The sequence below is a fragment of the Xyrauchen texanus genome, chromosome 36 (assembly GCF_025860055.1).
Source record: "Xyrauchen texanus isolate HMW12.3.18 chromosome 36, RBS_HiC_50CHRs, whole genome shotgun sequence".
Taxonomy (NCBI): Eukaryota; Metazoa; Chordata; class Actinopteri; order Cypriniformes; family Catostomidae; genus Xyrauchen; species Xyrauchen texanus.
This window is the reverse complement of record NC_068311.1, coordinates 27,509,032-27,535,809: the sequence shown is the minus strand read 5'-3', so window position 1 is coordinate 27,535,809 and position 26,778 is coordinate 27,509,032. Positions and strand designations below refer to the sequence as shown.

Here is a 26,778-nt window from a genome sequence, read left to right as displayed (position 1 = left end):
TTATATTCGCATATTCGCACATTCGCGGACTTCCGCGTTCAATAACTCGTGAACTAAACGTTGTTGCTACACACAACACCTATCACATATAACTACAGATAAAACACCAGAAGCTACAACATAAATTTCCTCAAAACGATCTTTCCTTCGCACTGGACAGAATACATTGATCTCTATGCGCAGGCTGCTAAGAAGGGACCATCTGCAAAGTGCAAACCCGAAGGAAAGCTCGTTTTGAGGAGATTAAAATATTAAAACAATGTTATTTGTGTAGTAACAATATTCAGCTCATGAGATATTGAACGCGGAACTCCGCAAATATGCGAAGCGAATATAAAAAGCAACTTGCAGACTTGATCATGTAGGACCTTCAGGACCACATAGCCTACGTGGACAGCACCATGAACATAGTCAAGTTTAAAAATAAAAACCCAACCAGGGTAAAAATAGTTTCAGGTTTGATATTTGCTGCGTATTCACCTAGACTGCTTTAGTGTACTTTTGTGTAGGCTATTGTACATACAGTACGCAAAAATGTTTTATGTAAAACTTACAGTAATTCACCAAAGGGATTTGTTCCTGTTCCAAAGGCTGTAGTGTGTTCCTACTGACCAGACTGACTTACTACAGGTGAAATTTTGACAATAACTCCCTTACTGTACGTACTGAAGGGTTGGGGTCAGAATCCCTGTCTCTTCAATTTAATTATATATATCCTTTTTATATATATCCTTTTGAATGATTACTTTATTCTTATTAAAAATTCAACAATCAATATCCTAATCATTTCTGTATTCATTTTCTTTTAGGTGCATTCCAGTGTGTGCCCTTGGGTTGTGTTCACATGCAAGGGGCCTTTTGATGATAATTGTCTTGGGATTCAGAGAGCGGCGAGAGAGACTCTGTACTCATGTATTGCATATATATTATATATATATTGTAAGTAAATCAAAACCAAATAATTTACAAGCTTTTAACTTCATGAGGTGCAATGGCAAGGTATCTAACACCGGAGACGTCCTTGGTGAATCTGCCTCTGGCTGGACATTTCTTTACAGTCCTTTTTAAAGTCCATCAACTTTTTGACATGTTCAGAAATCCCTCCTGGAAACTCCCTCTGCATACATTCAGTCTTTTACAGCCAATTGGTCAAACACAAAATCTTGAACTGTCATTATTTCTGGAAGACCCCTTAGGACTTTTGCATATAAAACTCTTTGTCTCTTTGTCCTCTTTTTCTGGACCTTTCCATCATCGCTGTATCTTCTGTATCTCGTCCGCAACACATAGACGGTAATGATGGCATTTTTCTCCTTTCTTTTGCAAAGCTCTTTCTAATACATTTTCAACTCCTCTCTACTCTGCCACCATCATCTGCTTAATAAATGCTTACAACATTCAGTGTGGTATGTTTTTCTTTATAAACCATTTTCATAATAAAAATCTTTATAAAACAAGTTGAGGTGTTTTTCTTAATAAACTATTTTCTCAATATATGGTTACAATGATTATTAATACAAGTGTTTTACAGTAAACACATTCTTAATAAATTGTTTAACAACTACTTTTGGTACCTTTCATTATAAAACCACTTTTTATTAGTTACAATTGTGGTTTACTATGACCCAGAAATACTTCATATACCAGAAGCCATGATTAGAATAGAATAATTGCATATTTCACAACAATATCCACATATCTGCATCTATATATCTGTCTTAGTTGACTTGTATAAGTTTGAGGGTCAATTTATACATAATTTCACCTTATTTTCATTAAGTGAACATCTCATGTGTATTTCTTTAGGGAGTGGAGTAAAGGGGCATATTATCGTTCCTGCTTTCCTGGAGTGAAATGTTTTATCAGCCTATAAGTAGGTTTTTTATTTTATTTATTTATTTATTTTGTATTCTTATTTTAATCTCTTCTATGTAAAGCACTTTGAATTACCATTGTGTATGAAATGTACTATATAAATAAACTTGCCTTGCCTTGCCTTGTTAAGGTGGACTGCTCTTCTGATAATTAGCTCAGGCCTTCTTCAGCCTCGAAGAGAACTGTTGTTTGTCAGTGTCCTGTGTGTGTGTGTGTGTGTGTGTGTGTGTGTGCGTTTGATATTCTTTGCAGGTTCTGAACATTGTGATATAGCCTAAAACATTCTCGGACCCTGGAGGAAGGTCACCACGGACTTAAATCTCGGAAATGGACGACAAATATTCTGATTAACCACATACCCTTATCTATCAAAAATGTATTATTGTTTAGACTTTATGTTGTCTTAGCCAATCAGAAGTAAACGATTATGTAATGCATGTCCTTGGAAAAGGTATAATTGTGTGAGATTTGTTTGTAAGGTAGAGTTGGCTTGCGACCTCCTCCTCGTGACTTTGACGCTGGCTTTACCAATTTAACTGCAAAATATTCTTCAGTAAAATTGTACTTATTTGATTGAATTTCACGACTCCTGGTCTTCTTTCATCATATTATCTGGTCCTGGGTCTTACAACTGTACCCCCCCAAACAGTACAATTATCAAATAATTTTTTCCTGTTCCAAAGGCTGTAGTGCTTTCCTAGTGACCAGACTGACTTACTACAGGTGAAATTTTGACAATAACTCCCTTACTGTACGTACAATAAACTAATAAGTTCAAGAAAACATTACTGTAATTCCCCTAAAGTATTTTTTCCTGTTCCAATGGCTGTAGTGCTTTCCTAGTGACCATACTGACTTACTACAGGTGAAATTTTGACAATAACTCCCTTACTGTACATACAATAAACTAATAAGTTCAAGAAAACATTACTGTAATTCCCCTAAAGTATTTTTTCCTGTTCCAATGGCTGTAGTGCTTTCCTAGTGATCAGACTGACTTACTACAGGTGAAATTTTGACACTAACTCCCTTACTGTACGTACAATAAACTAATAAGTTCAAGAAAACATTACTGTAATTCCCCTAAAGTATTTTTTCCTGTTCCAAAGGCTGAAGTGCTTTCCTAGTGACCATACTGACTTACTACAGGTGAAATTTTGACACTAACTCCCTTACTGTACGTACAATAAACTAATAAGTTCAAGAAAACATTACTGTAATTCCCCTAAAGTATTTTTTCCTGTTCCAAAGGCTGAAGTGCTTTCCTAGTGACCATACTGACTTACTACAGGTGAAATTTTGACACTAACTCCCTTACTGTACGTACAATAAACTAATAAGTTCAAGAAAACATTACTGTAATTCCCCTAAAGTATTTTTTCCTGTTCCAAAGGCTGTAGTGCTTTCCTAGTGACCATACTGACTTACTACAGGTGAAATTTTGACACTAACTCCCTTACTGTACGTACAATAAACTAATAAGTTCAAGAAAACATTACTGTAATTCCCCTAAAGTATTTTTTCCTGTTCCAAAGGCTGTAGTGCTTTCCTAGTGATCAGACTGACTTACTACAGGTGAAATTTTGACAATAACTCCCTTACTGTACGTACAATAAACTAATAAGTTCAAGAAAACATTACTGTAATTCCCCTAAAGTATTTTTTCCTGTTCCAATGGCTGTAGTGCTTTCCTAGTGATCAGACTGACTTACTACAGGTGAAATTTTGACAATAACTCCCTTACTGTACGTACAATAAACTAATAAGTTCAAGAAAACATTACTGTAATTCCCCTAAAGTATTTTTTCCTGTTCCAAAGGCTGTAGTGCTTTCCTAGTGACCATACTGACTTACTACAGGTGAAATTTTGACACCAACTCCCTTACTGTACGTACAATAAACTAATAAGTTCAAGAAAACATTACTGTAATTCCCCTAAAGTATTTTTTCCTGTTCCAATGGCTGTAGTGCTTTCCTAGTGATCAGACTGACTTACTACAGGTGAAATTTTGACACTAACTCCCTTACTGTACGTACAATAAACTAATAAGTTCAAGAAAACATTACTGTAATTCCCCTAAAGTATTTTTTCCTGTTCCAAAGGCTGTAGTGCTTTCCTAGTGACCATACTGACTTACTACAGGTGAAATTTTGACAATAACTCCCTTACTGTACGTACAATAAACTAATAAGTTCAAGAAAACATTACTGTAATTCCCCTAAAGTATTTTTTCCTGTTCCAATGGCTGTAGTGCTTTCCTAGTGACCAGACTGACTTACTACAGGTGAAATTTTGACACTAACTCCCTTACTGTACGTACAATAAACTAATAAGTTCAAGAAAACATTACTGTAATTCCCCTAAAGTATTTTTTCCTGTTCCAATGGCTGTAGTGCTTTCCTAGTGACCATACTGACTTACTACAGGTGAAATTTTGACACTAACTCCCTTACTGTACGTACAATAAACTAATAAGTTCAAGAAAACATTACTGTAATTCCCCTAAAGTATTTTTTCCTGTTCCAATGGCTGTAGTTCTTTCCTAGTGACCATACTGACTTACTACAGGTGAAATTTTGACAATAACTCCCTTACTGTACGTACAATAAACTAATAAGTCCACGAAAACATTACTGTAATTCCCCTAAAGTATTTTTTCCTGTTCCAAAGGCTGTAGTGCTTTCCTAGTGACCATACTGACTTACTACAGGTGAAATTTTGACACTAACTCCCTTACTGTACGTACAATAAACTAATAAGTTCAAGAAAACATTACTGTAATTCCCCTAAAGTATTTTTTCCTGTTCCAAAGGCTGTAGTGCTTTCCTAGTGACCATACTGACTTACTACAGGTGAAATTTTCACAATAACTCCCTTACTGTACGTACAATAAACTAATAAGTTCAAGAAAACATTACTGTAATTCCCCTAAAGTATTTTTTCCTGTTCCAAAGGCTGTAGTGCTTTCCTAGTGATCAGACTGACTTACTACAGGTGAAATTTTGACACCAACTCCCTTACTGTACGTACAATAAACTAATAAGTTCAAGAAAACATTACTGTAATTCCCCTAAAGTATTTTTTCCTGTTCCAATGGCTGTAGTTCTTTCCTAGTGACCATACTGACTTACTACAGGTGAAATTTTGACAATAACTCCCTTACTGTACGTACAATAAACTAATAAGTCCACGAAAACATTACTGTAATTCCCCTAAAGTATTTTTTCCTGTTCCAAAGGCTGTAGTGCTTTCCTAGTGACCATACTGACTTACTACAGGTGAAATTTTGACAATAACTCCCTTACTGTACAATTATCACATATATTTATGTAATAAACATTATTACATGTGTTTATTACATATGTTTATGTAATAAACTGTAATTCCCCTATAGTGTTTTTTTATATTTATATTCCAATGGTTGTAGTGCTTTGCTAGTAATCAGACTGACTTACTACAGGTGAAATTTTGACAATAACTCCCTTACTGTACAATTATCACATATATTTATGTAATAAACATTATTACATGTGTTTATTACATATGTTTATGTAATAAACTGTAATTCCCCTATAGTGTTTTTTTATATTTATATTCCAATGGTTGTAGTGCTTTGCTAGTGATCAGACTGACTTACTACAGGTGAAATTTTCACAATAACTCCCTTACTGTACGTACAATAAACTAATAAGTTCAAGAAAACATTACTGTAATTCCCCTAAAGTATTTTTTCCTGTTCCAAAGGCTGTAGTGCTTTCCTAGTGACCATACTGACTTACTACAGGTGAAATTTTGACAATAACTCCCTTACTGTACGTACAATAAACTAATAAGTCCACGAAAACATTACTGTAATTCCCCTAAAGTATTTTTTCCTGTTCCAAAGGCTGTAGTGCTTTCCTAGTGATCAGACTGACTTACTACAGGTGAAATTTTGACACTAACTCCCTTACTGTACGTACAATAAACTAATAAGTTCAAGAAAACATTACTGTAATTCCCCTAAAGTATTTTTTCCTGTTCCAAAGGCTGTAGTGCTTTCCTAGTGACCATACTGACTTACTACAGGTGAAATTTTGACAATAACTCCCTTACTGTACGTACAATAAACTAATACGTTCAAGAAAACATTACTGTAATTCCCCTAAAGTATTTTTTCCTGTTCCAAAGGCTGTAGTGCTTTCCTAGTGACCATACTGACTTACTACAGGTGAAATTTTGACAATAACTCCCTTACTGTACGTACAATAAACTAATAAGTTCAAGAAAACATTACTGTAATTCCCCTAAAGTATTTTTTCCTGTTCCAATGGCTGTAGTGCTTTCCTAGTGATCAGACTGACTTACTACAGGTGAAATTTTGACAATAACTCCCTTACTGTACGTACAATAAACTAATAAGTTCAAGAAAACATTACTGTAATTCCCCTAAAGTATTTTTTCCTGTTCCAAAGGCTGTAGTGCTTTCCTAGTGATCAGACTGACTTACTACAGGTGAAATTTTGACACTAACTCCCTTACTGTACGTACAATAAACTAATAAGTTCAAGAAAACATTACTGTAATTCCCCTAAAGTATTTTTTCCTGTTCCAATGGCTGTAGTGCTTTCCTAGTGATCAGACTGACTTACTACAGGTGAAATTTTGACAATAACTCCCTTACTGTACGTACAATAAACTAATAAGTTCAAGAAAACATTACTGTAATTCCCCTAAAGTATTTTTTCCTGTTCCAATGGCTGTAGTGGTTTCCTAGTGACCATACTGACTTACTACAGGTGAAATTTTGACAATAACTCCCTTACTGTACAATTATCACAGATATTTATGTAATAAACATTATGACATGTGTTTATTACATATGTTTATGTAATAAACTGTAATTCCCCTATAGTGTTTTTTTATATTTATATTCCAATGGTTGTAGTGCTTTGCTAGTGATCAGACTGACTTACTACATGTTGAATACTGCCAATACCTACCTTACTGTAAGTATATTACAATCATATTATTCTGAAGAAATTATTCTATTTTCACCTTTTTTCATGTTCCAGAGGTTATAGCATGTTCCTAGTGATCACTCTACTCAATTAACTTTGATCAATGTATTAGGTAAAAGTATGTATTATAACTGCTGTTCCTTGTACAACACATTTCTTTCATTGATTTAAGAAATTCAGATACTTTACATTTATCATATTTTCAACGTTATAAATAAGCAACACCCTTATTGTAATGATTCAAGTTAAGTTTTTGTTATGAAGTCCTGAAGAAGTGGATTCTGGAATACAGGATAATGTATGGAATTCAGAACCATGGACAGCGCCGTTTCCAGCGTGCGAAAAACATGTGTTGTGCCAAATTTCAACCCCGCCAAATTATTACCCTCTATTGGTACGTTTAGGATTAGTTATGGGGAGTGGTTAGGGTTAGGCAATCAGGTACTGACTTCAACGAGGGGGTAATAATTTGGCAAGGGGTCGAAATTCGGCACAACACCGGAAAGGACACGCCCACACACTCATCTTATGTTCAAAAAGCATTTCTATAATCACAATTCAGTCACTGCAAAGATTGAAAAAAAAAAAAAACATCTTACCTTAAGTTAGAATAGAGTATTATGCCTTGGCTTGACTTCGATGTGAACCCAAAGTGTGTGAGTTATACACTCTGGTTTAGCTATCGCTTGCTTGCTAGACATTTTTAGCATGACTTCTCAGTTTCTTCTGTTTGGCGCACATGGTTAATTGGCATACGTGCACAGGACTGGTTGGCTCCGCTTGGCAAAAAATAGAACATTTGTGAATAAATGTTTTGAATTCTGAATACTGGACATGGTGAGCTTAAAAACAATTTAGTGACAATAACATTTTATTTAGAAATATTTGTATTTTGCTTTTGATGCTTTCAGAGGGTCTCACCCAGCTAACACAAATACGTGACTTACATAACTGCAACATTTATAATAATATGGGAGGACATATTATAAGTGGTCTAATTTAAGTTGTCCTCATTGGCCCAAAACTATTTTAGGGACTTTTTCAACGACATATGAACGATACAGACTCAAAAATTCGTGCATTTACTATATAACAAAGCACAAACAGCAAAAACAGTATGCAAACAGGTTATACATTTAAATGAACAAGGTTTTCCCCAAAAGCTTGACGTCTTCATTTTGGTGGCCCTAATAAGCAAGAATAAGAAAAGAAAAATGCAAGAATAAGAACAGTTCAGTGTTTTCCAATTGAACATTTAAATACACAAAGCAATTAGCATTGAAAGATAGAATCTGTATAAGCAGACAGTTTTGTTTAAAAATCGCTCATATATTTTTTCTAAACATTGTCACAAAGTTATGTTGTGGCAAGTGCATTATTTCCCTTTAAAAAATGTTTATAACTTCATGACATGTATCACTATAATCTAGAAAACCTTTGTTTGAAATCATTACTTTTTACATTTAATAATACATATTATTTTGTTTTTCTTCTTCTGAAGTCTTGATTACGATCATTTTAAACTAGGAAACTAGGCCTATTTATGATTATTGCTGAAGGCAGCATTAAACCTCCAAAATGTCAGGTGGTGGTGCAACTGTCTGAACAAATGAACAGACTAAGAAAACAATTGAACATGGTGTCTTAATAATAAAACATTTAAAACAGTGCCATCATTTTAGGTTTGAAGCCTTTCATGTTATTTTTTTTTTTATAAATATCAGTAGTTTTAAAGCTATTGAGGTAATTGAGAAACTTTTGTCCAGCAATTTGTATATTCTCAAATATTATTATGAATTTACAAGGTAATAACAGTAAACATGATAATGCATCATCCAGAGGAGCCTAACTGATCTCTTTGGCAGAGTGAAAAAGTTTGTAGAGCTCTCTCAAATACTGATAAAAAATGCTAATTTCAAGTATGGGTAGGTTGGTGGTACACTTTCCATGTCAGGTGGTACAACATAATATTTTTGTTGTACCACCTGACATAAAAACTGAAATTAGTTTAAACACTTTAAAATATCATTTAACATCTGAAAATTGTTTAAACACATTGTCTTCAAGAGTGTTGATGTCATTAGAAGTCTGGATCCGAACTGGAGCTGCTGTAATCTCTAGTCAAATATGCTGAGCATCCTGAGATACAAACAACGAGACAACAGCAGAAAGATTAGCATTGCTGCTGGTCATATTATTTCAGGCAAAAGATGGTCATGTGCACTTTTTACTATTTCATCACATAGTACAAAATTATGATATGTGTTAATTGAATGCTTAGCTAAAGAGATGTGTCTTTAATCTAGATTTAAATTAGGATAGTGTTTCTGGGCCCCCAAACATTATCAGGGAGGTTATTCTAGAGTTATTCCCTTACATTCTATAGGAAATCATCTGATTTTAATGAGAAAACATGGCCCAACGAGTCGTCATTTTAATTTAGTGCATTTTTATATCTATGCACAAAAAAGGGGCTGACATTGAAGTGTTTTTTAAGGTTAGCACTGTTATGGGGTTAACAGCTGTCAGATCCAGGTCCAGATATGATGAAAGAAGACCAGGAGTCGTGAAATTCAATCAAATAAGTAAAATTTTACTGAAGAATAGTTTGCTGTTAAATTGGTAGAGCCAGCGTCAAAGTCACGAGGAGGTCGCAAGCCAACTCTACCTTACAAACAAATCTCACACAAGTATACCTTTTACAAGGACATGCATTACATAATCGTTTACTTCTGATTGGCTAAGACAACATAAAATCTAAACAATTATACATTTATACTTTATTCTTTAGAGACATACACATGAAAGAAGTAAAATTTTGTGAACTAGATCATGTAAATCACATAGAGTTTGACCCCTGTAACCTTTACTTGGTCAAGAAAAATCAGACACCATAATGCACTTAAAAATATAATGGTAGAAATGCTGACAACAAAATATGATTAAAACTATATATGAATCACTCTTTGAATATAGTAATGATTATATTGTGGAATATAGTAATGATTATATAACTTGATTCGCACTTGTTATAGGAATAATGTAAAAACTCAAAAGGATATATAGATATAGTGAAGAGACAAGGGATTCTGACCCCAACCCTTGAGCACAAAATATAATTAATAATATGAAACTAAGATTAACTCAGTAAACTACATGCATGCATGAACTAAATAATTTTGATCACACATAGTATTTACATTACAACAGTACATCAGACATGCTAATTTACATGGATTCAAAACACAACATAATTTTTCAGACAACAAAGCAAAATAATTTTTTTTGTGAGACATCTCTTACATTTAAGCAAGCTAACATAAACCCTTCTTCTTAACTCTTACAACAGTTATCTCGTACCACAGATAACATCTGCTCTTATCCTTCGAGTCATTACCTTGTCACCCTAGGTAATTAAGTTTAAATGTCATCTTCACTGCCACTTTGACTGGAATCATATGTGTCACATACATGCAAATCATGATGACGCGTTTGGTGTTGAAACGTAGATGACACAGCATTTCTAATCAATTTCATTACACATGGCCACAAACACAAGATCAACAAGAACGAGCAAACTATACGAATTACCATCATCATCGCATTTGTCACATTACTAAAAATACCTTTAAACCATCCCCATCCAAAAGAGAATGAATTAGTTTCCCGATCTGTCAGAGTCTTTGACATGAAGGTCAAATGATGTATCCCTTCTTCAATGACATGGCCTTTTGCATCATTATCTGGAATGTATGTGCAGCACGTTTCTCCCACTATCACACAAACTCCAGCTTGTGATGCCGTAAGTTGGTCTAAAACTAAACGATTCTGCAGAACCGTGAGTCTTAGTCCTCTCAGCTCCTCCTTGATGCCTTCCATCATAATATGTGTCGTGTCAATGAAAGAAATCAGTTCATACCTGGTTACCTGTACCTCTTCCATTACTGATGCAACACCTATTCCAGGCACAAAAAAGCCAGCAATTTCTCAGCTATGTTCCAGATGTGATGATTTCTTGGCACTGGGCTGTCTTGCACAATGTTAAGCAGTCCCCTTTTCTTTGGTTTCATAACTTCATGTGGTTGGTGCTGTATGACCATTGCTCCTCCGTGCAGTTGAACTAGAGCACATGTTCCTGTCCAGTTTATAGGCAGAGACACATAGATTGCATACCCACACTGTCAGTATGCATTTTCTAGTACTCCTGTGCCCTCTTCATCTGGTACATGCACAGTTGCACAAGCAGCCTTACATGCATCACGTAGGCTATGGCTTTGTGTGATTTCAAGTATTCGAAAGCCATTACAGCTTGTGTCGAACTCCCAACGGCAATATTAGGTTCAAATAAGCATCTATAACAACGTCGTTGTGTGATAGGATTAGTGTCGTTCTCTTTGTAGATTACGCTGCATTTACTCTTTGGTGTTTCCCTAAAGCATAAGTTCCTGAAACTCTGCTGTAACATGTGAGATTAGTTGGTATGTTCCGAACAGTTGCTGCCTTGCCAAACACTCTTTTGTCACCTTCATTGTTGTCCATTTCTTGTTGTTTAAAAAGAGGATAGTATTGTCATTATAGAAAGTTGCTGCCACAGCCAATGTAGCCATGAAGGTTGATGTGTTGTGATCTTGGTGCGGCCACAAGTCCGCTCCAGCAGTACTGTGCGCGAACTGTGTGCACACGCAGTTCGGAAACCCACTTTTCTTTGCTGTATGGTTGGTTAGTCTCCACCACAGGTTCGTAGCATATGGATGAGGAGGGCTGGGATGGTCCATCCAGGACTCAGATAAGCTTGCTAAAAATCATGTGCTGTTTCTCGTACTCGTCTCGGTCGCAAAGTATGGTTAACTGAAGCAGTACCATTCATCATCATCCTCACAGGCTCAGGATCAATGCCTTTTTTGGAGTGAGCAGTAAAACAATCAATAATGACAGAACAACCAGTACGCATGTCGTAGCTCTCAGACCGCAGTGTCCAGGAAGTCTCATAGGATGCCATGGTCGTCGGTGTAGCTCCATATTGCTCCTAGTGGCCTTAATTGATCTGGGTCATTCAAGTCCAGCCCGTGTCACTGCGTGTTCAGCTCACAATACACTGGCTGTGTGTGCCTGTCTTTCCCAGAAATAACGACTTTAATTCCTCCCCAAAGAAAGTATGAATAACAATGGAAAGTTACCACAGGCCTCGATGTGAACTTTGTTTTATCTTATCACAAGTAGCGAGAGGGTAAAAATGTTGTCCATCTCCAAACTTTACCATAAGAAAGTTTGTAATCATCTGCTGGTCAGATGAAGTCAGAAACAATGACTCTGTGAGAAAGCGAGAGGGACAGACGTTTAGTGAGACAGTGAATAGGGATGTGGACGGCATAGTCAGACTTTGACACTATCTCTCACACTGTAGAATGGGGAGGCCTAAAAAGGCACCACACCTGTAAGATCAGATCTATGGTCACAGGCTGGAGGGATTGATTCTATGATAAAGACGCTGCAGAAATCTGATATTTTGAATAGAAACACAGAATATTCCTCAGAGATGTGGTCCCAACTTGCCATAGATTTACTTAATGAAGACACACAGAAAAATCGCCATTGGTTATGGGTCGTCTGGAATCATAACCGCAGAGGCCTGAGAGAAGTACATCTGGCTGCAGAACATCACACCAATGGGACTGAAGAAATCCAACCCGCAGATCAAGGTAAAATAATCACAATACTAAAATAAATAAGAAGCTTTTACAGTGTGCTTATTTATTTAAAAAGTTTTATATTCTTTTTTAAGATAACAAAAGTATTAAAAGTTTTTATTCGCTTTGGTACTATTTTCACAAGATGTACATTTTCCAAACTCTTAGTGCTAATATCACAACAGATCATCGAAAGTGCATTTTTAAAAATAATTTCATCATGTTTTCAATTGTGTAAGTACAATTCACAAAATCACAAAGTATCCTTTTCACAACACAAAATAAGTGTTTCATCTACATAAATGTTTCATTCACAGTCACTGTCTTTCATAAAGCTCTTACTATGAAACTTTTGATTTGCATCTCTTCTTGTTTAGTTTACTACATTTGTCTATTATTTAATCCAAATGATCTTAATGGTTAATCAATGAATCATTTGGTACACTCAAATGTGTCAGTTCCTGCTCAGCTTCTGTTCGGACGCTCTTGCTTACTGCTCCGCGCTTTGCTCTATCGCTTTTATATTTTCATATTTTATCTCCTTTTATCAACTAATTTTAACTTAAACAAATCAGCACTGTGCTCAAAAGCTTGGACTACTACAAAAAAAAAAAAAGCAGAATTCTTTTATCCGACCAGCCTCCCACTGAAAGTTTTCATTCCAGGGAAGGGAAAACACAACTGCACATTCAAAAGGATAAGAGAAAATGCCTCTTCTGGAATCTACTTGCGGCACTAACTGCCACAGACTTTTACAAAGGATTGCAGTTCTTGAAACAGGACCAAACCAGACGGAACACACAACAGAGCTTCGTCATGGATGCCCTCAGCATACAGCCGGTGAGTCCCATGAATCTAGTGCTCCTCGACAGGCTATACTGAGTGTAGAGAAACAAACCGATCGACTTACAAATCGATGGCAAAAACAGGGAGCGAGACCAAAAGGCACTCGAGACATCAGATTGTCACGAGCATCTCATATTGCCGCAGTAGCATCCTCTACCCCAGATACGGCTCTGACAAGGATTGCAAACACTGGTTTCCTACCACCGCCTATACATCTTGAGAACAGATTTGAAATATTAATGAATGAGGAATCCCCAAATGTGATGAATGTGATCGAACACAGACTGAATCAGCCAGTAGCTAACACTGATGTGAACTGGCGCTCAAGGTCGAGCAGACAGCGGCATTCAGCTCAGAGCGCAGCCGGGCCCAGGACTCTGATAGTGGGTGACTCCATTATCAGAAACATTAGCAGCAGGGATACAACTACATGCTGCCTTCCACAAGCAACAACTTTGGATGTAAACAGGGAACTTCAGAACATTCTGATGAAACATAAGACTGCAAATCGACTCATCATTCATGTGGGGAAGAAAGATATTCATAAAGAGCAGTCAGAACTCCTTAAAAAGGATTTCAATGAACTTTTTGAAACACTTAAAGACTGAAAGTTCAAACATTCATCAGTGGACCACTTCCAGCAAGAGGAACAAACAGGTTTTCACGGTTGCTTGGGCTTAATACATGGCTGCAAAAACCTGCAACATAAAAGGAGTTAACTTCATTGACAACTTCAATCTTTTCTGGAGTCAGAGGCAACTGTTTCGACAGGATGGCCACCACCCAAACAAACTTGGTTCAAGAGTGCTAAAGGACAATATCTATTTCTCCCTCAATCATCCTTCTGCAGTGTGTGCCAATCCACTCAATCTGAATGGCACACACACACCTGGACACAGTATGAATGACCACAGGACTTCACTTCAGCACCTGAATGGACATGCAGTTGACAAATCACACAAGGACAATGATAACACCACTCAGCCACAACAATTTCTGCTCATGGACACAATCTCATCTGAGCCCTGCCCACAAAGTTCACCACAGACAGACTGTGACATATTAGAACTGCTCCAAGATTCAGCACCCAAGGACGACTTTCTGGAAAACATCCAGGGAAACCAGGACAGCATATTACAGCCTCCAATAACACTAGAGCAACAGCCCCTCTCACCAGACACGTTATCCCTCTTTTAAATATTTTTTTATTCTTATTTTAATCTCTTCTATGTAAAGCATTTTGAATTACCATTGTGTATGAAATGTGCTATATAAATAAACTTGCCTTGCCTTGCCTTGCCTACACTCAATACGTTTCTATAGAACTTGTTTGCAATTTTTCGATATGGATAACCAAATGAATTATTTTTACATAAGTGATTTATAGATATTAACCACCACAATGTTCAAAGTGTGTGCACAAGCGTGTGTGTGTGTGTGTGTGTGACAGAGAGAGAGAGAGAGAGAGAGAGAGAGAGATACGGATAAATTTTTAATTTGTGCAAACACTGTAAAGCAGAATAGAGTATAAGGGAGAGGAAACACTCAATGAAAACATCAGATTGATCAGAGATGCATCAGTGGAAGGGTGACAGATGGAATAAAATGCATTTTACATTACAGTATGTATGCCATGTGATACTGTAAAAATGGTAGTTACATTATTGTAACTCAACCTTCATCTGTAAAGGTCCATTACTGTATAGATTTGGTCAAAGAGTGAAATCATTCACTGTATTACCAGCAAACTCTGTTAGCACAGAACCTCATGGCTGTACTTCATCACACCTTTTGATAACACACTGGATAATATTACAAACATTATGGATTCAATTACTTCTAATGTGGCAACTGTATCCTGTACTGTATTGTAATTAATTCAGCAACAATGGTGATTTGAAACATGTATCTTGCATTGTTTGCTGTTGAATGAAGTGATTGTTAAAAGTACTAAATTGAAAGAAGATCATACTGTTTCGGGATTAAACCAAACGTCCTCATGACATATTACAATAATCTTGTGTTTGAAACAATGATTATGTGGACTGAAAAGTGTATAACTGTAATGAAAGCATGAGATCAGGTTCTGAAAGAATGACTAGCTGTTACAAGTGTGATCAGTTTGGATATTTGTACTAAGAGTTTTGAAAATGTTCACCTTGTGAAAATAGTACCCAAGCGAATAAAAACTGTAATTAAATATAGAAATGAAATATGAGAAATAACAAGGTTCTGTTTGGTCCTAATAGGGATACACTGAATTTTTGTCCGAAAGAGAAAAAGTCCAAAAATATAAACTGCAACTATGACGCTCCACTTATTTTAATATAGGGATATTTTCAGTTTAATTTTTGTGTTACTTTAAATAAAAGTGTGGTTATTTTATATTATTGCCTTTTTTTATTTATTGAGATTCAGTAAAATTATTGCTTTTAATTTAAAAGTATAATAATAATAATAATAATAATACAATTCTAAAAAATAATTGAAAATAAGAAATTAATAACTATATATATATATAATATTTGTTTTTTGGTTGTTTGTTTTTAAGGACCAACATTTTTATTTCGGTGCATATATTTATTCATTCCTAATATTTTCTTTATTCATAATAAATAAAATATTTTTTCAGTCATTTTCCATTTATAAATGAAATGATTGGTAAAATTTGCACATAACAAAACATTTATTGTATTGGAAAAATGTATGAATTGATTAAAGTGATCTACCACAGATACAGAAGTGGCAGATGTGGAAACCCAGTTTGACACAGAGATTTTGAAAAGAGAGACAGACTTCGACTCACAACCTCTTTACCAAGAGCCAGATACTGACTCGGAGGGTCTAAACTAAGAGTACACCTGAGCCCACAAAGGTACAGGAAGGAGAGCCTGGAGTAAATGTTCAGAGACAATGTCCAGAGGTACCAAAACAATTTGTTATCTCTATGAAAAGAAAAATGTGGAATGGGATCAAGCCACGAATATGGTCCTCAAAATTAAGACCACCTTGGACAGACCATGTGTATGACAGCTTTAAAGAACAAAATCCATGTTGTACTCTCTCATTTAAATATCAACATGCCAAGACTCCCTGGAGCAGAAAAAAAACTTCCATATTTACAGATAAAGGCAGTCTGCACATTTTCAACTTGCCCAGCCAAATACACTTTCACAATGCAAAATAATCCTGCTGCACTGGGAAAATGTGATGTGAAAATGTTAGTCCAACAAACTGGAGATATACACCACAAACTTTCAGAGAAAAAGGCTAGGCCAGCAACCAAACTAAAAAGAGGGAAAATAGCAAAGGCCCTAACGCATGGACCCAGTCAGTGTTTTTACAGCGCACTACAATCAACACCAAACGAGCAGCTCCTGGCTGGGAACATGACGGAATCTCTCAATAAAAAAGTGTTAAAAGTTATAGGCTCAGAAATGAGGAAAAGGAGTCCATTCACTCCAATGTCATGATGGAAATATACTTAATGCAGACATTGCTCAAGGAATGTGACACAAAATAATTCACGGTACCAGGCAACGTACAGCTTTTCAGTATGAATCCGTTCATTGTTCATTCAGTACACCGAGCTTGGCATCAGCATTCTTGTGCATCATTTATGAAGTAAGTCTCCTGTGTCCCTCTATCTTGATGCCACTGGAGGAGTTGTGTCAAAAATACCGGAACAGCCGAGCGTGTGCTGTACTATGCACTCGTTCTTCCAGGGAACGCTAGAGATGCTCCACCTCTTCCCATCTGTGAAATGCTCTCCAACAATCACTCAATACCACCAATCACATTCTGGCTCATGCAATTTACATTGCATTTGTCAAAATACACACAAATAAATGTTCACCAGGTCGAGACTGATTACAGCTGGGCTTTAATACAAAGTGTAATGCTTGCTTTCAACAAAGAGCACATCAGCTCTTACCTCGACAGAGCATACAAGTTCTGCATTGGGAAAACATCATGGGATGAAATGAAGTCATATACTGTCTTGCACATTTGCTCTGCACACATTTTGAAAGCTGTCAGACAGGCAATCTCTAGGCAAACAGATGACAAAGGACTGAGAGACTTTGCCACGTATGCTTTAGAAGACTCCAAAATGCCAACAACATGACTGAATCAAGAATTGTGTTCCGTGCATTTTGTGGCCTGCTCACAACCCCACAAAACACAAACCTTGAACACAAACCAAAGAAAGTCTGTGTGTTTTGGAGAGTGTCATTTCAAGATCCAAAGAGGATACACTGGAAGAAACTTCCCAATCTGAAGACTGGGAAATGTGTGAAAGTGAAGAGAGAAGACATGCAATGACCATCATTGGCAGATCACCATTCACTGCTTTCTTCCAGCAGATCATGAAAGAGGTGAAGGAAGAAGAGGAAGGTGATGAGACATGTTTGGCCAAAGAGGACAACCCATACTTTTGTCCGGGCATCCTCACTGTCCTCTTTGATACCTACCTTGCCATTTTTCCTCTTTGGAGTGGCTTGCTGTTGGGAGACCTGACTACCGGTAGGTATGAATCTTGTGAACAGGATTTGGTGACAACATTGACACTACCAAAAACAAGAGATACCAATTGTCACATAGAAAGGTGGTTTGGAATTGTCAAACATTCCATAATGCATAAACAACAAAATGTAAAACCAGGAATCTTCATAAGAAAAACGCATCAGTCTCTGCAAACAAGATATACACAGCACATCATTCTGCATAACCTTCCTCAAAAGCTGTTGCTCCAGCCTGAGCCACCTCTGAACCTTGATCAGTGTCAAGAAACTTGGATGAAGAAGAAGGAAGAACGTTTCCCAAACACCAAATCCAAATTCTTTTCTGTTCCTCAGAGAATGCCTGTTCCACAAAAAAAGAAAAGAAGGATCCACAAAGATAAGCCAAAAAGCCACAAACAGTCAAGTCCTGAGCCAATGCAGCTTCCTGCAGAGGCACTCCCTGTAGAGGAAGAGGTAATTAAGTTAGTACAACAAATGAAACTATTTATTGCATATATTCAGCTAACTTATTATTGACTATATGAAGTGTGTAACATTCACAGATTGACATGTTATGGACAAAACCGCACAATGAACTGGTTGTAGCCATTGTGAAGTCTGACGATCAGAATCTGGAGTTCCTGTTACATCACGAGGAGTTCCTAACACTGAAGCCGCATGACTGGTTATTTGGAGAGGTACACATATCATAACAAAAATATCTAGTAAAATTGTACTATATATACATTTATAAACTATAAAAAATGTTGTACCTAAGAAAAGTAAATGCCAGATACTAAATGTTTTTTCTCAATGTACGTACTAATTTAAATAAATTGAATAATTGCAATGATTTATCTTTTTTTTCCCAGACGATCGAGTGCTATTTAAGAGCTGTACTTAATGCAAAGGGTGCAAATATCTACCAGCTAAGCCATTACACCACAGGTGTCATTTTAAATGGCCCAGAAGACCAGGTCATACGACAAGGTTTGAAAAAAGTGAGTGCAACTACTTATGATTCTGCATTTTTAAATGTCCATTTATTTTACAGTACACAAATACATTTATTTACTTTTCTGATATATAGGTCAACTTTGAGCAATATGATGGGGTCATCTCTGTTGTAAATATCAGACACGTGCACTGGAGGTTTGTGGTAAGTAAAAATATATTATAAGTAAAAAATAAAATTATTGTGTTGTATGGCTATTACAGATAAACATTGATACACCCATACATAAATGTTTGACCTTTTCACAGACATTTAATTGAATGACTAATTATTATTCTTTTTTTTATATTTAGTGTCTACATGCTACAACTAACACCATTTTCATACTTGACCCTCAACGTGGTAGTGATGAAATGAAACTTGCCACACAAGCATGCAAAAAATTTGGGTATGTTATGTTGTTTAAAAAATCTGTAACCTTTTTCGATCTACAACACTAATATTGGAATATTAGCATATGGATGTTGCTGAAGACCACCACAACCCCACACACTGTATTTTTCCTACAACAGGGAATATTTCAGGAAGAGAGGAAACCAGCATGGAAGAAAAGACTGGGTGGACACTATGTGGAAGTCTGGGACAATACACCATTCGTTCCAGGAGGATGCTTTCAGCTGTGGTGTCTTTGTGATGCAGGTAAATGGAGGGAAAACTACTTTACATAAACACTGTTCTCACATTTTCCCATATGAGACTAGTAATGTTCTCCGCTCTCCTTCTAGATGGCCAAGCAGGAGGTGGAACACTTTCCAAAAATTCCTGAGAGCATCAATATAACACCCAGCAAAGAGGAGATGTGCCACATCAGGAAAAATGTTGCCAAAACAATTTTGCAGGCATCAGGTATTGGCAAACTATTTTGAAAGTACAGTTTATTTCCAGAGACAGAGTGATGGAGTATAATTATCTACATTATCATAATTGCAGTGTCGAGAGATGAGTATTGCTCTGTATGTGGACAAAAAGACACTAAGGACCAAACAGAGGAGCTCTGCACCTGGGTATTCTTTATGTCATTATTGCCTATTTGTTGAAAGTGAAAAGAAATTGAAGAGAAAATGAGTTTTCACAAATACATTTCATAATTACAACAGTTTCTGAATAAATCTAACAATGTCCTCTTTTTCTTCCAGGTTCAATGTGAATTATGCCAGAGGTGGTTTCATGTCCAGTGCCTCGAAATGAATCTGCCACCAGAAGAGGAACCATGGATTTGTGGTTTGTGTTTGTAAGCTATTCAGTTAGAGGAGCTCATGCTAAAAGTGTGTTTAAATTGTAAAAAATATGTATGTATTTGATGAAGCAGAAAAAATACATACGTATATATATATTCTTGCTTATGTTTTATCAATTTTGCTTATGCTTTATCATTTAATCATTTGTATATTAAATATTATTTAACCAAATCTAATCAATCATATTGTAAGAAACATTACTATTAGGTTGATGTGTTTCTCATTAGTATCATTTAGATGTGTTTACCATTATTATCATTTGAAATGTATGCTTGCTGCTTTTCCTTTATTAATTTGTATGCCTCAAATGTAGCTGACTGATTTCGAAGTCTGTAAGTGTCCATAGACAGACCACAAATGCTTGAATGTCTCAGAATAAAGTGACAAATGAATGTTCTCTTAGCTAAACCTCTTGCAGAAGGGACATGTTGTGCAGTTCTGTATTGTATTAAGATGAACATAAAATAAACAACTTTCTGACTGACACTTTTAGGGTACCAGACAATGTGTGTATGCCTCACCCCACTTGTCCTGGCAAATTATCTCCGCCCCATAATTCCCTTTATAAAACAGACAATATAATTTTCCTTCAATGACTTAATATCAACAAAATATCTCAATATTGCTGATTCCAGATTCATTTCTGGAAGCCGGGCTAAATTAGCAAGCACTGTTACTGCATTCAGATATCAGATACAGACATTAAAGAATACATGAAAAGAACATTTCAGTAATTACACTGGTAACTTCTATAACAAAGTAAAATCTCACAAGCCTAGAGAAGTCATTCAACTCATGTGATATTTAGAAAGAAAAATATTGATGAATACCTTGATAAGTCACTTATTACATTTACATTGAAGCAGCAGTTTATTCCAAAATCCACACCCAAAATAATCATCATGTTTGCTCATGAGTACTTGTCAATAATCTGATGGATTCAGTACCACGGACAGTAATATTTCTGCAGGACTGTAAACATCAATCAATGTACATGAATTGTGTTATTGTTAGAGTTCCATGTTAAACACAGATGTCATACAACAGGAAAACATAAAATAGAGTTTAGCCATTCTTTTTATTCAACACCTGGAGAACACTGTTACACACTCTTTATCACAGATAAAAACAGAAAAACAGAGGTGAATAAAACAGCAAGACATGGGCTGTAGTATGTTCTGTAGGGTCCAGACAAGATGATCCAACTTGCTTTGTAGCAGTCGTCTCGATGCTTTTCAAAACCTTTTGAAATAAATCATATGTCATTATTAAAACCACCACACTTACACACTTCTTTTTCATTTTTTTTCCTCAAATAAATAAATAAATATAAACGGTTGTAAAATGAAGCAATTAACTATGTTCAGGAGATTAAACATGATTTTCCTTTCTACAGTCTGGATTGTTACCAAATTACAGTTCATGTACAGATTCATTCATTATTATTTCATAAACACCTTTTTAAACACCATCATTATAATGCAGGTTTTGTTGCTAAAGGACATTCTATAGCATCAGAACACATAATGTGAGAGATATTTGCCAGTAGGCTACAGTTGGCTAAAATGTAGTTGTCTGTTTGCACACGATGAAAAACAATATGAACTTTTTAGACGGTCCCTATCTTGGTTACGACACACATTGAATATTCATCTCTAAAGTACATGCTTAAAAATATACTTGCCCATTTTGATCGATTGTAAAAAATGTTGTAGTTCACAACCTTTGTTGTCAATATCATGTAGCTGCTTCGAATCTGAAAAAAAATTGCTTTATTGACTATTTAATTGAAAAAGTTCTTTAACGCGAATGTGCGAATGTGCGAATATCAAACCAACTTTACCTAAGTAGCTCGCTGCAGTTCAATTTGCACACACTCAGACGAGACTTGATTAAAACACACCGGAAAGATGGTGAGTAGAGCCGTTATAATATCTGCAGCGCGTGCAGCTAACAGTTTAGCTCTGTAGCATCCTGTCAGACTCCGTTTGACAGTTAATAATAATTACAATATTAATTTAAACTTGAATGCTTTGACATTTAAGAGGTATCAAGAGTATTTTTGTTAGTGAAATTGAACTTGCAACGAAATGCAGCCATATCGTATTGAAATGCAACGCTAATTGGCCAGTTAGCGCAACAAAGAGATGTACATTAACACATATGTGTTATTTATGTTATATGGAAATCATTCAGTTATTACTGTCATATTATTTGTCAAGATGAGATACTAAAATGTAGTATATGAGTCAATTGGTTCATAAACAGTATATCGCGCTCGCCTTACCTGAAGTCTGGCAATCAAACATGCTGCATTTTTCTGTTTTAAGACTGCATATTATGGTCACTTTTAATACAAACGAGCTGCTTTTGTCCTGAAATATTACAAATGCATGCATATAATGAAATGTGCATTGTCAACGATGTTTGTCCAGAGCATTGACGATGTCATTGTTGGATGTTTTAGCGTTAACGTTGTGAGTTAAATATGTAATACATCATGCAAGTTGCCTCCATGCTGTGCTTCAACTCATCTCGGTGTGTGAACAGTGACTGGTTGCTAATTTTACATGGGCTGAGCTCATTGCCTTTAACAGAAGGATAAGTGTGGGCGTGGTGGTGTAAAAATAACCTTAACCATCAGCAAAGCATATTCGCTCAAGTTCCTAATTTCTCTTAGATGGCTTTACCCACGTTTGTTTGCATAAATGGTTCTCAAATCCTACACAAAGTTTGAAAACGTCACCTTGTCTGACATGGGTCCTGAAGACACTGTTGCATTTGCTCACAACATGTAGGCTAGCTGTTGTGCACCATGAGTCAGGCTGCATGCAAATCTGCAATTCAGCATCCCACAACCCCCCATACTCCAGTAATACCATTTAGCTATATAAGCATAAATATGAATGGAGTGGACAGTGAGATTGCATATTGCAGCATGCTGAACTGCAGTGACTGATCCTGGTCATCCCCTCCCCCTTTTCCCCCTGCATTGAATGAAATCATAGCTGCTGCAGATGACACTGGATCTGCATTGCAGACACACTCATCAAATTGGAATGCAACTCTTGTTGCATTTATCCCCTCATGCTCCACTTGATCTGAAGTGATTGTAGTCATTGAAGTGCATTTAGAGGCCTCAAAAGCAGCATTGATTATGTTATCCAGCTGCAATTGAGGTGGCAACGCACCTACATCCACACAAGGCATTTAGCTGTCTGTGTAGCTGGTTCTAATAAATGGCATATTCAGCTAATGCCTGATACTGATCTCGGTAGAGGCCCCCTTTATGTTTAAAGGGTTATTTCACCCAAAAATGGAAATTCTCTTCATTTACTCACCCTCATTCCATCCCAGAAGTGGATGACTTTATTTCTTATGCTGAACACAACAAAGATTATTAGAAGAATATTTCAGCTCTGTACTGTAAGTGCATACAAACAAAGTGAATGATCGGCATATTAAAGCTACAAAAAGCTCAGACAATCATAGTAAAAGTAATCCACACAACTCCCGTGGTTATATTAATGTCTTCTAAAGTGATACGACCGCTTTAGGAGAGAAACCGATCAATATTTAAGTCCTTTTCACTATAATTGTTTACTTCCGGGAGCACTCCGATGTAATAAAATCTATCGCAACCATCGGCGATTTTCGCTGATAACCGATTCAAAATGCAACTTTTGGCACCGATTAATCGGTAAAACTGATATATCGGTCTACCTATAAACGAAATGTTATGTAGATATCACAGTAATAGTTATTTATAATGGTTATTTTGAGTGAGTCAATTAACTCAGTCAGAAATATCCAGTCAGCATCAGCTGTTTGTAATCTTGTTAATTTACAAGAGCAGGGTCATTAGAGTAATTCTTTTGGGAACAGGACAACACTGGTAGCGCTGTAGTTGTTAATTTAAAAATAAACAGATCAACGAGTCATTTGTTTGGGAGTCGGACTATACTGTTTGCGCATTATGTCTTGTGCTGTAGAGTCCATATCTGTTTATTTTTTTATGGTTTTCTGTATGCATCGCCGGAAGGCTGCACATTCAAGAACTGTTACCAGAACCGTCGTGAAAATCACTCTGTTCTGGTAATATAATGCAATTATTAATTTGTGTGTGTGGTGGTGTGTATTTATAAATTACCCAAACATCCACTTGAAATCCTAGAGTTGGTTTTCCCAAATTCACGATGGCATGAATGGTCCTAAACATTGCCTTCATCTTTCTTCTAGAAATACTAACTGAGGCTATTGATGATCAGCGGGAAACTAGCTAAAGACTGTCTAAACACCTGTGGTCTTGCTGACTGTAGGCCAACAGAGCCCCCTTGAGGACAAAACTGGGACATACATTTTGTGACCCGACACAAAGAGAGGCGGGTGACACTGCAAAATGTACCTGCATTTGGTGCTTGGGTGTTAATTTCGCACAAAAGACGACACAGTAACATTGTTACACAGTAACAATTCTTTGTTCATTTCGAATCGGATATGACGAAATAAATTACTTGTAGTAAGTTTTTTTGTTCACTGAAAAGAACAGGCAAAAATAGTTGTTCGGGAGGTTGCGTTGTACCTAGATTCTAAAGAAACTGCTCGTGAGAGTTATTTGTTCAGGAATCGGACTGCACTGGTTTTGTGGATGTTTCACACTGTTGATTCTGTAGTGGTGTTGAAGTGTCGCTGAATGGTAGTGCGGAATGGTATGGCGAAAAATTGGGGGGATTGGGAACCGTTAACAGAACCAAAAGTCAAAAAAATTCAGGTTCAGGAATATGAACATGTGCCGGTGAGTTTTGCACAGACAAGCACCACTCATGTTTTCTTCTGAAAATGTCAAATCTAGTTTATCTTGCAATTTAGAACTGTTTTCATTTTACTATAAAACAATTTTGGGATGTTATTGGGATTTGTATCAGCCATATTCTCATCTCAAATGGCAAGCCTAAATGTATTACAGCTAAAGTTATTGCCTCATAAGTGAATGAGTCAGACCCATCTCTGCTTTATTCTGTTATAGATCATTTATTTTGCGCCATATCCATTTTAAGCTCTTTGTGAATCACAAGGCTTTGAATACAGGGCAGCATCCATCAAGAATAAAAAAGGCCCAGCTGAATCACTTCAAGTGAACCACGTGCACGGATGAATCCTCTCCTCTTTAATAATTGAATAATGAACTCTGTGTCAGAGAGAGATGCAATCATTTAAAGTGTGTCGCATTCATGACCCCCTGTGTGGCACTGTCTAATTATAACTGCCGTGGTTATTTTAAAAGAACTATTTTTATACATGTCCTTCATTAAACTCATTTAGTCAGAGGTGTGCGTGTGTGAGCACTGCATATGAGATGATTGACTTTCTCTCTCTCTCTCCCTCTCTCTCTACTAATACAGGCAGACCAGCTGACCGAAGAACAGATCGCTGGTGAGTCCAGCTTTAAAATTGTCATTAAAGGAATTGTTCACCCCAAAAATGAAAATGGTCACCATTTACTCATCCTCATGTCATTCCTAATCCATATTACTTAATATCTTTATTTTCATAAGTTTGAACATGCAGCTTAAATAGCAAGGACTACTTTTATGGTGCTTTTTATCCTTTTTGGAGTTTGACAGTCCCTGTTACTGTTTGCTTTAATTGAATGGAAAAGATATATCTAATTTGTTATTCCATTTAAATGTTAAAAAAGTTTGATATGACATAAGGGTGAGCATATGATAAGGTTTCATTTTTGGGTGCACCATTCCTTTTAACATGTTATAGTGATTGCCCAGAATTACCTCTTTGTCTCTGTCTATATGTTGGAACATACTCATCATTTTACACTGTTCAAATGTAATGAGTGCTATGTGTGAAAAATTGTATGTTTACTTTTGGTCAGTTGTAATGATTACATTTCTTATGTAAGTAGTTGATGGTATCTGGTTACTTCTACTTTGAAGCTGTAACATTGTGGGTTAAGATAAGTGTGGTAAGCAAGACAGTGGCTATGTTTGGAATAGCATATTACCATACTATTACTATTTCTGCAGGATGTGTACTGCGCGGATGAATCACATTTTCAGCCACATCTGCTCCTTGATTCATTCAGTATGTTTACTTGTACTTTACTTAACGTTTACTTGCAGTTTTATTTCAGTTAGTCTAAAACAATAATTTTTATTTAGTTATTTTTTATCCCCTTTTCTCCTAATTTGAAATGCCCAATTCCCACTACTTGGCAGGTCCTCTTGGTGGCGCCGTTACTCGCTTCAATCCTGGTGGAGGAGGACAAGTCTCAGTTGCCTCTGCTTCTGAGACCGTCAGTCCACGCATCTTATCACGTGGTAAGTTGTGCATGACACCGCGGAGACTCTCAGCATGTGGAGACTCATGCTGCTCTCCTCGATCCACGCACAACTTACCACGCACCCCATTGAGAGGGAGGACCACTAATCGCGACCCTCCCTAGCAACTGAGCCAATTTGGTTGCTTAGGAGACCTGGCTAGAGTCACTCAGCACGCCCTGGATTTGAACACGCAACTCCAGGGGTGGTAGTCAGCGTCAATACACTCTGAGCTACCCAGGCCCTCAACAATAACTTGTTTTTTATAAATGTCATGTA

The 26,778-nt window shown here is 36.5% G+C and overlaps 2 protein-coding genes across 3 annotated transcripts in view; both read left to right on the top strand.

Moving 5' to 3' along the window:
• Positions 1-26,778, top strand: part of LOC127629939 (calmodulin-1) — a 37,769-nt gene that overhangs the window by 562 nt on the left and 10,429 nt on the right. Inside the window, exons 2-3 of one of the 2 annotated variants that reach the window (XM_052107257.1) lie at positions 22,023-22,077; positions 25,567-25,597. In XM_052107257.1, coding sequence (XP_051963217.1) covers positions 22,075-22,077; positions 25,567-25,597 — 34 coding nt within the window. In that variant the 5' untranslated portion in view covers positions 22,023-22,074. Of the gene's footprint in view, positions 1-22,022; positions 22,078-24,431; positions 24,551-25,566; positions 25,598-26,778 lie in introns of those variants that run through there. The other variant, XM_052107258.1, reaches the window with a different exon arrangement.
• LOC127629698 (uncharacterized) lies at positions 18,044-20,073 on the top strand. The gene is made up of 5 exons (XM_052106920.1): positions 18,044-18,385; positions 18,475-18,609; positions 18,784-18,912; positions 19,652-19,772; positions 20,063-20,073. Exons 1-5 carry the CDS (start codon positions 18,044-18,046, stop codon positions 20,071-20,073), a joined length of 738 nt encoding a protein of 245 aa, XP_051962880.1.

Excerpts from the sequence above, each read along its gene's own strand:
- LOC127629698 (XM_052106920.1), top strand. The coding sequence starts at position 18,044 with ATGCATAAACAACAAAATGTAAAACCAGGAATCTTCATAAGAAAAACG. Across the intron at positions 18,386-18,474 it reads CACTCCCTGTAGAGGAAGAG|ATTGACATGTTATGGACAAA; the intron begins GTAATTAAGTTA and ends TAACATTCACAG. Across the intron at positions 18,913-19,651 it reads TACGACAAGGTTTGAAAAAA|ATGGCCAAGCAGGAGGTGGA; the intron begins GTGAGTGCAACT and ends CTCTCCTTCTAG.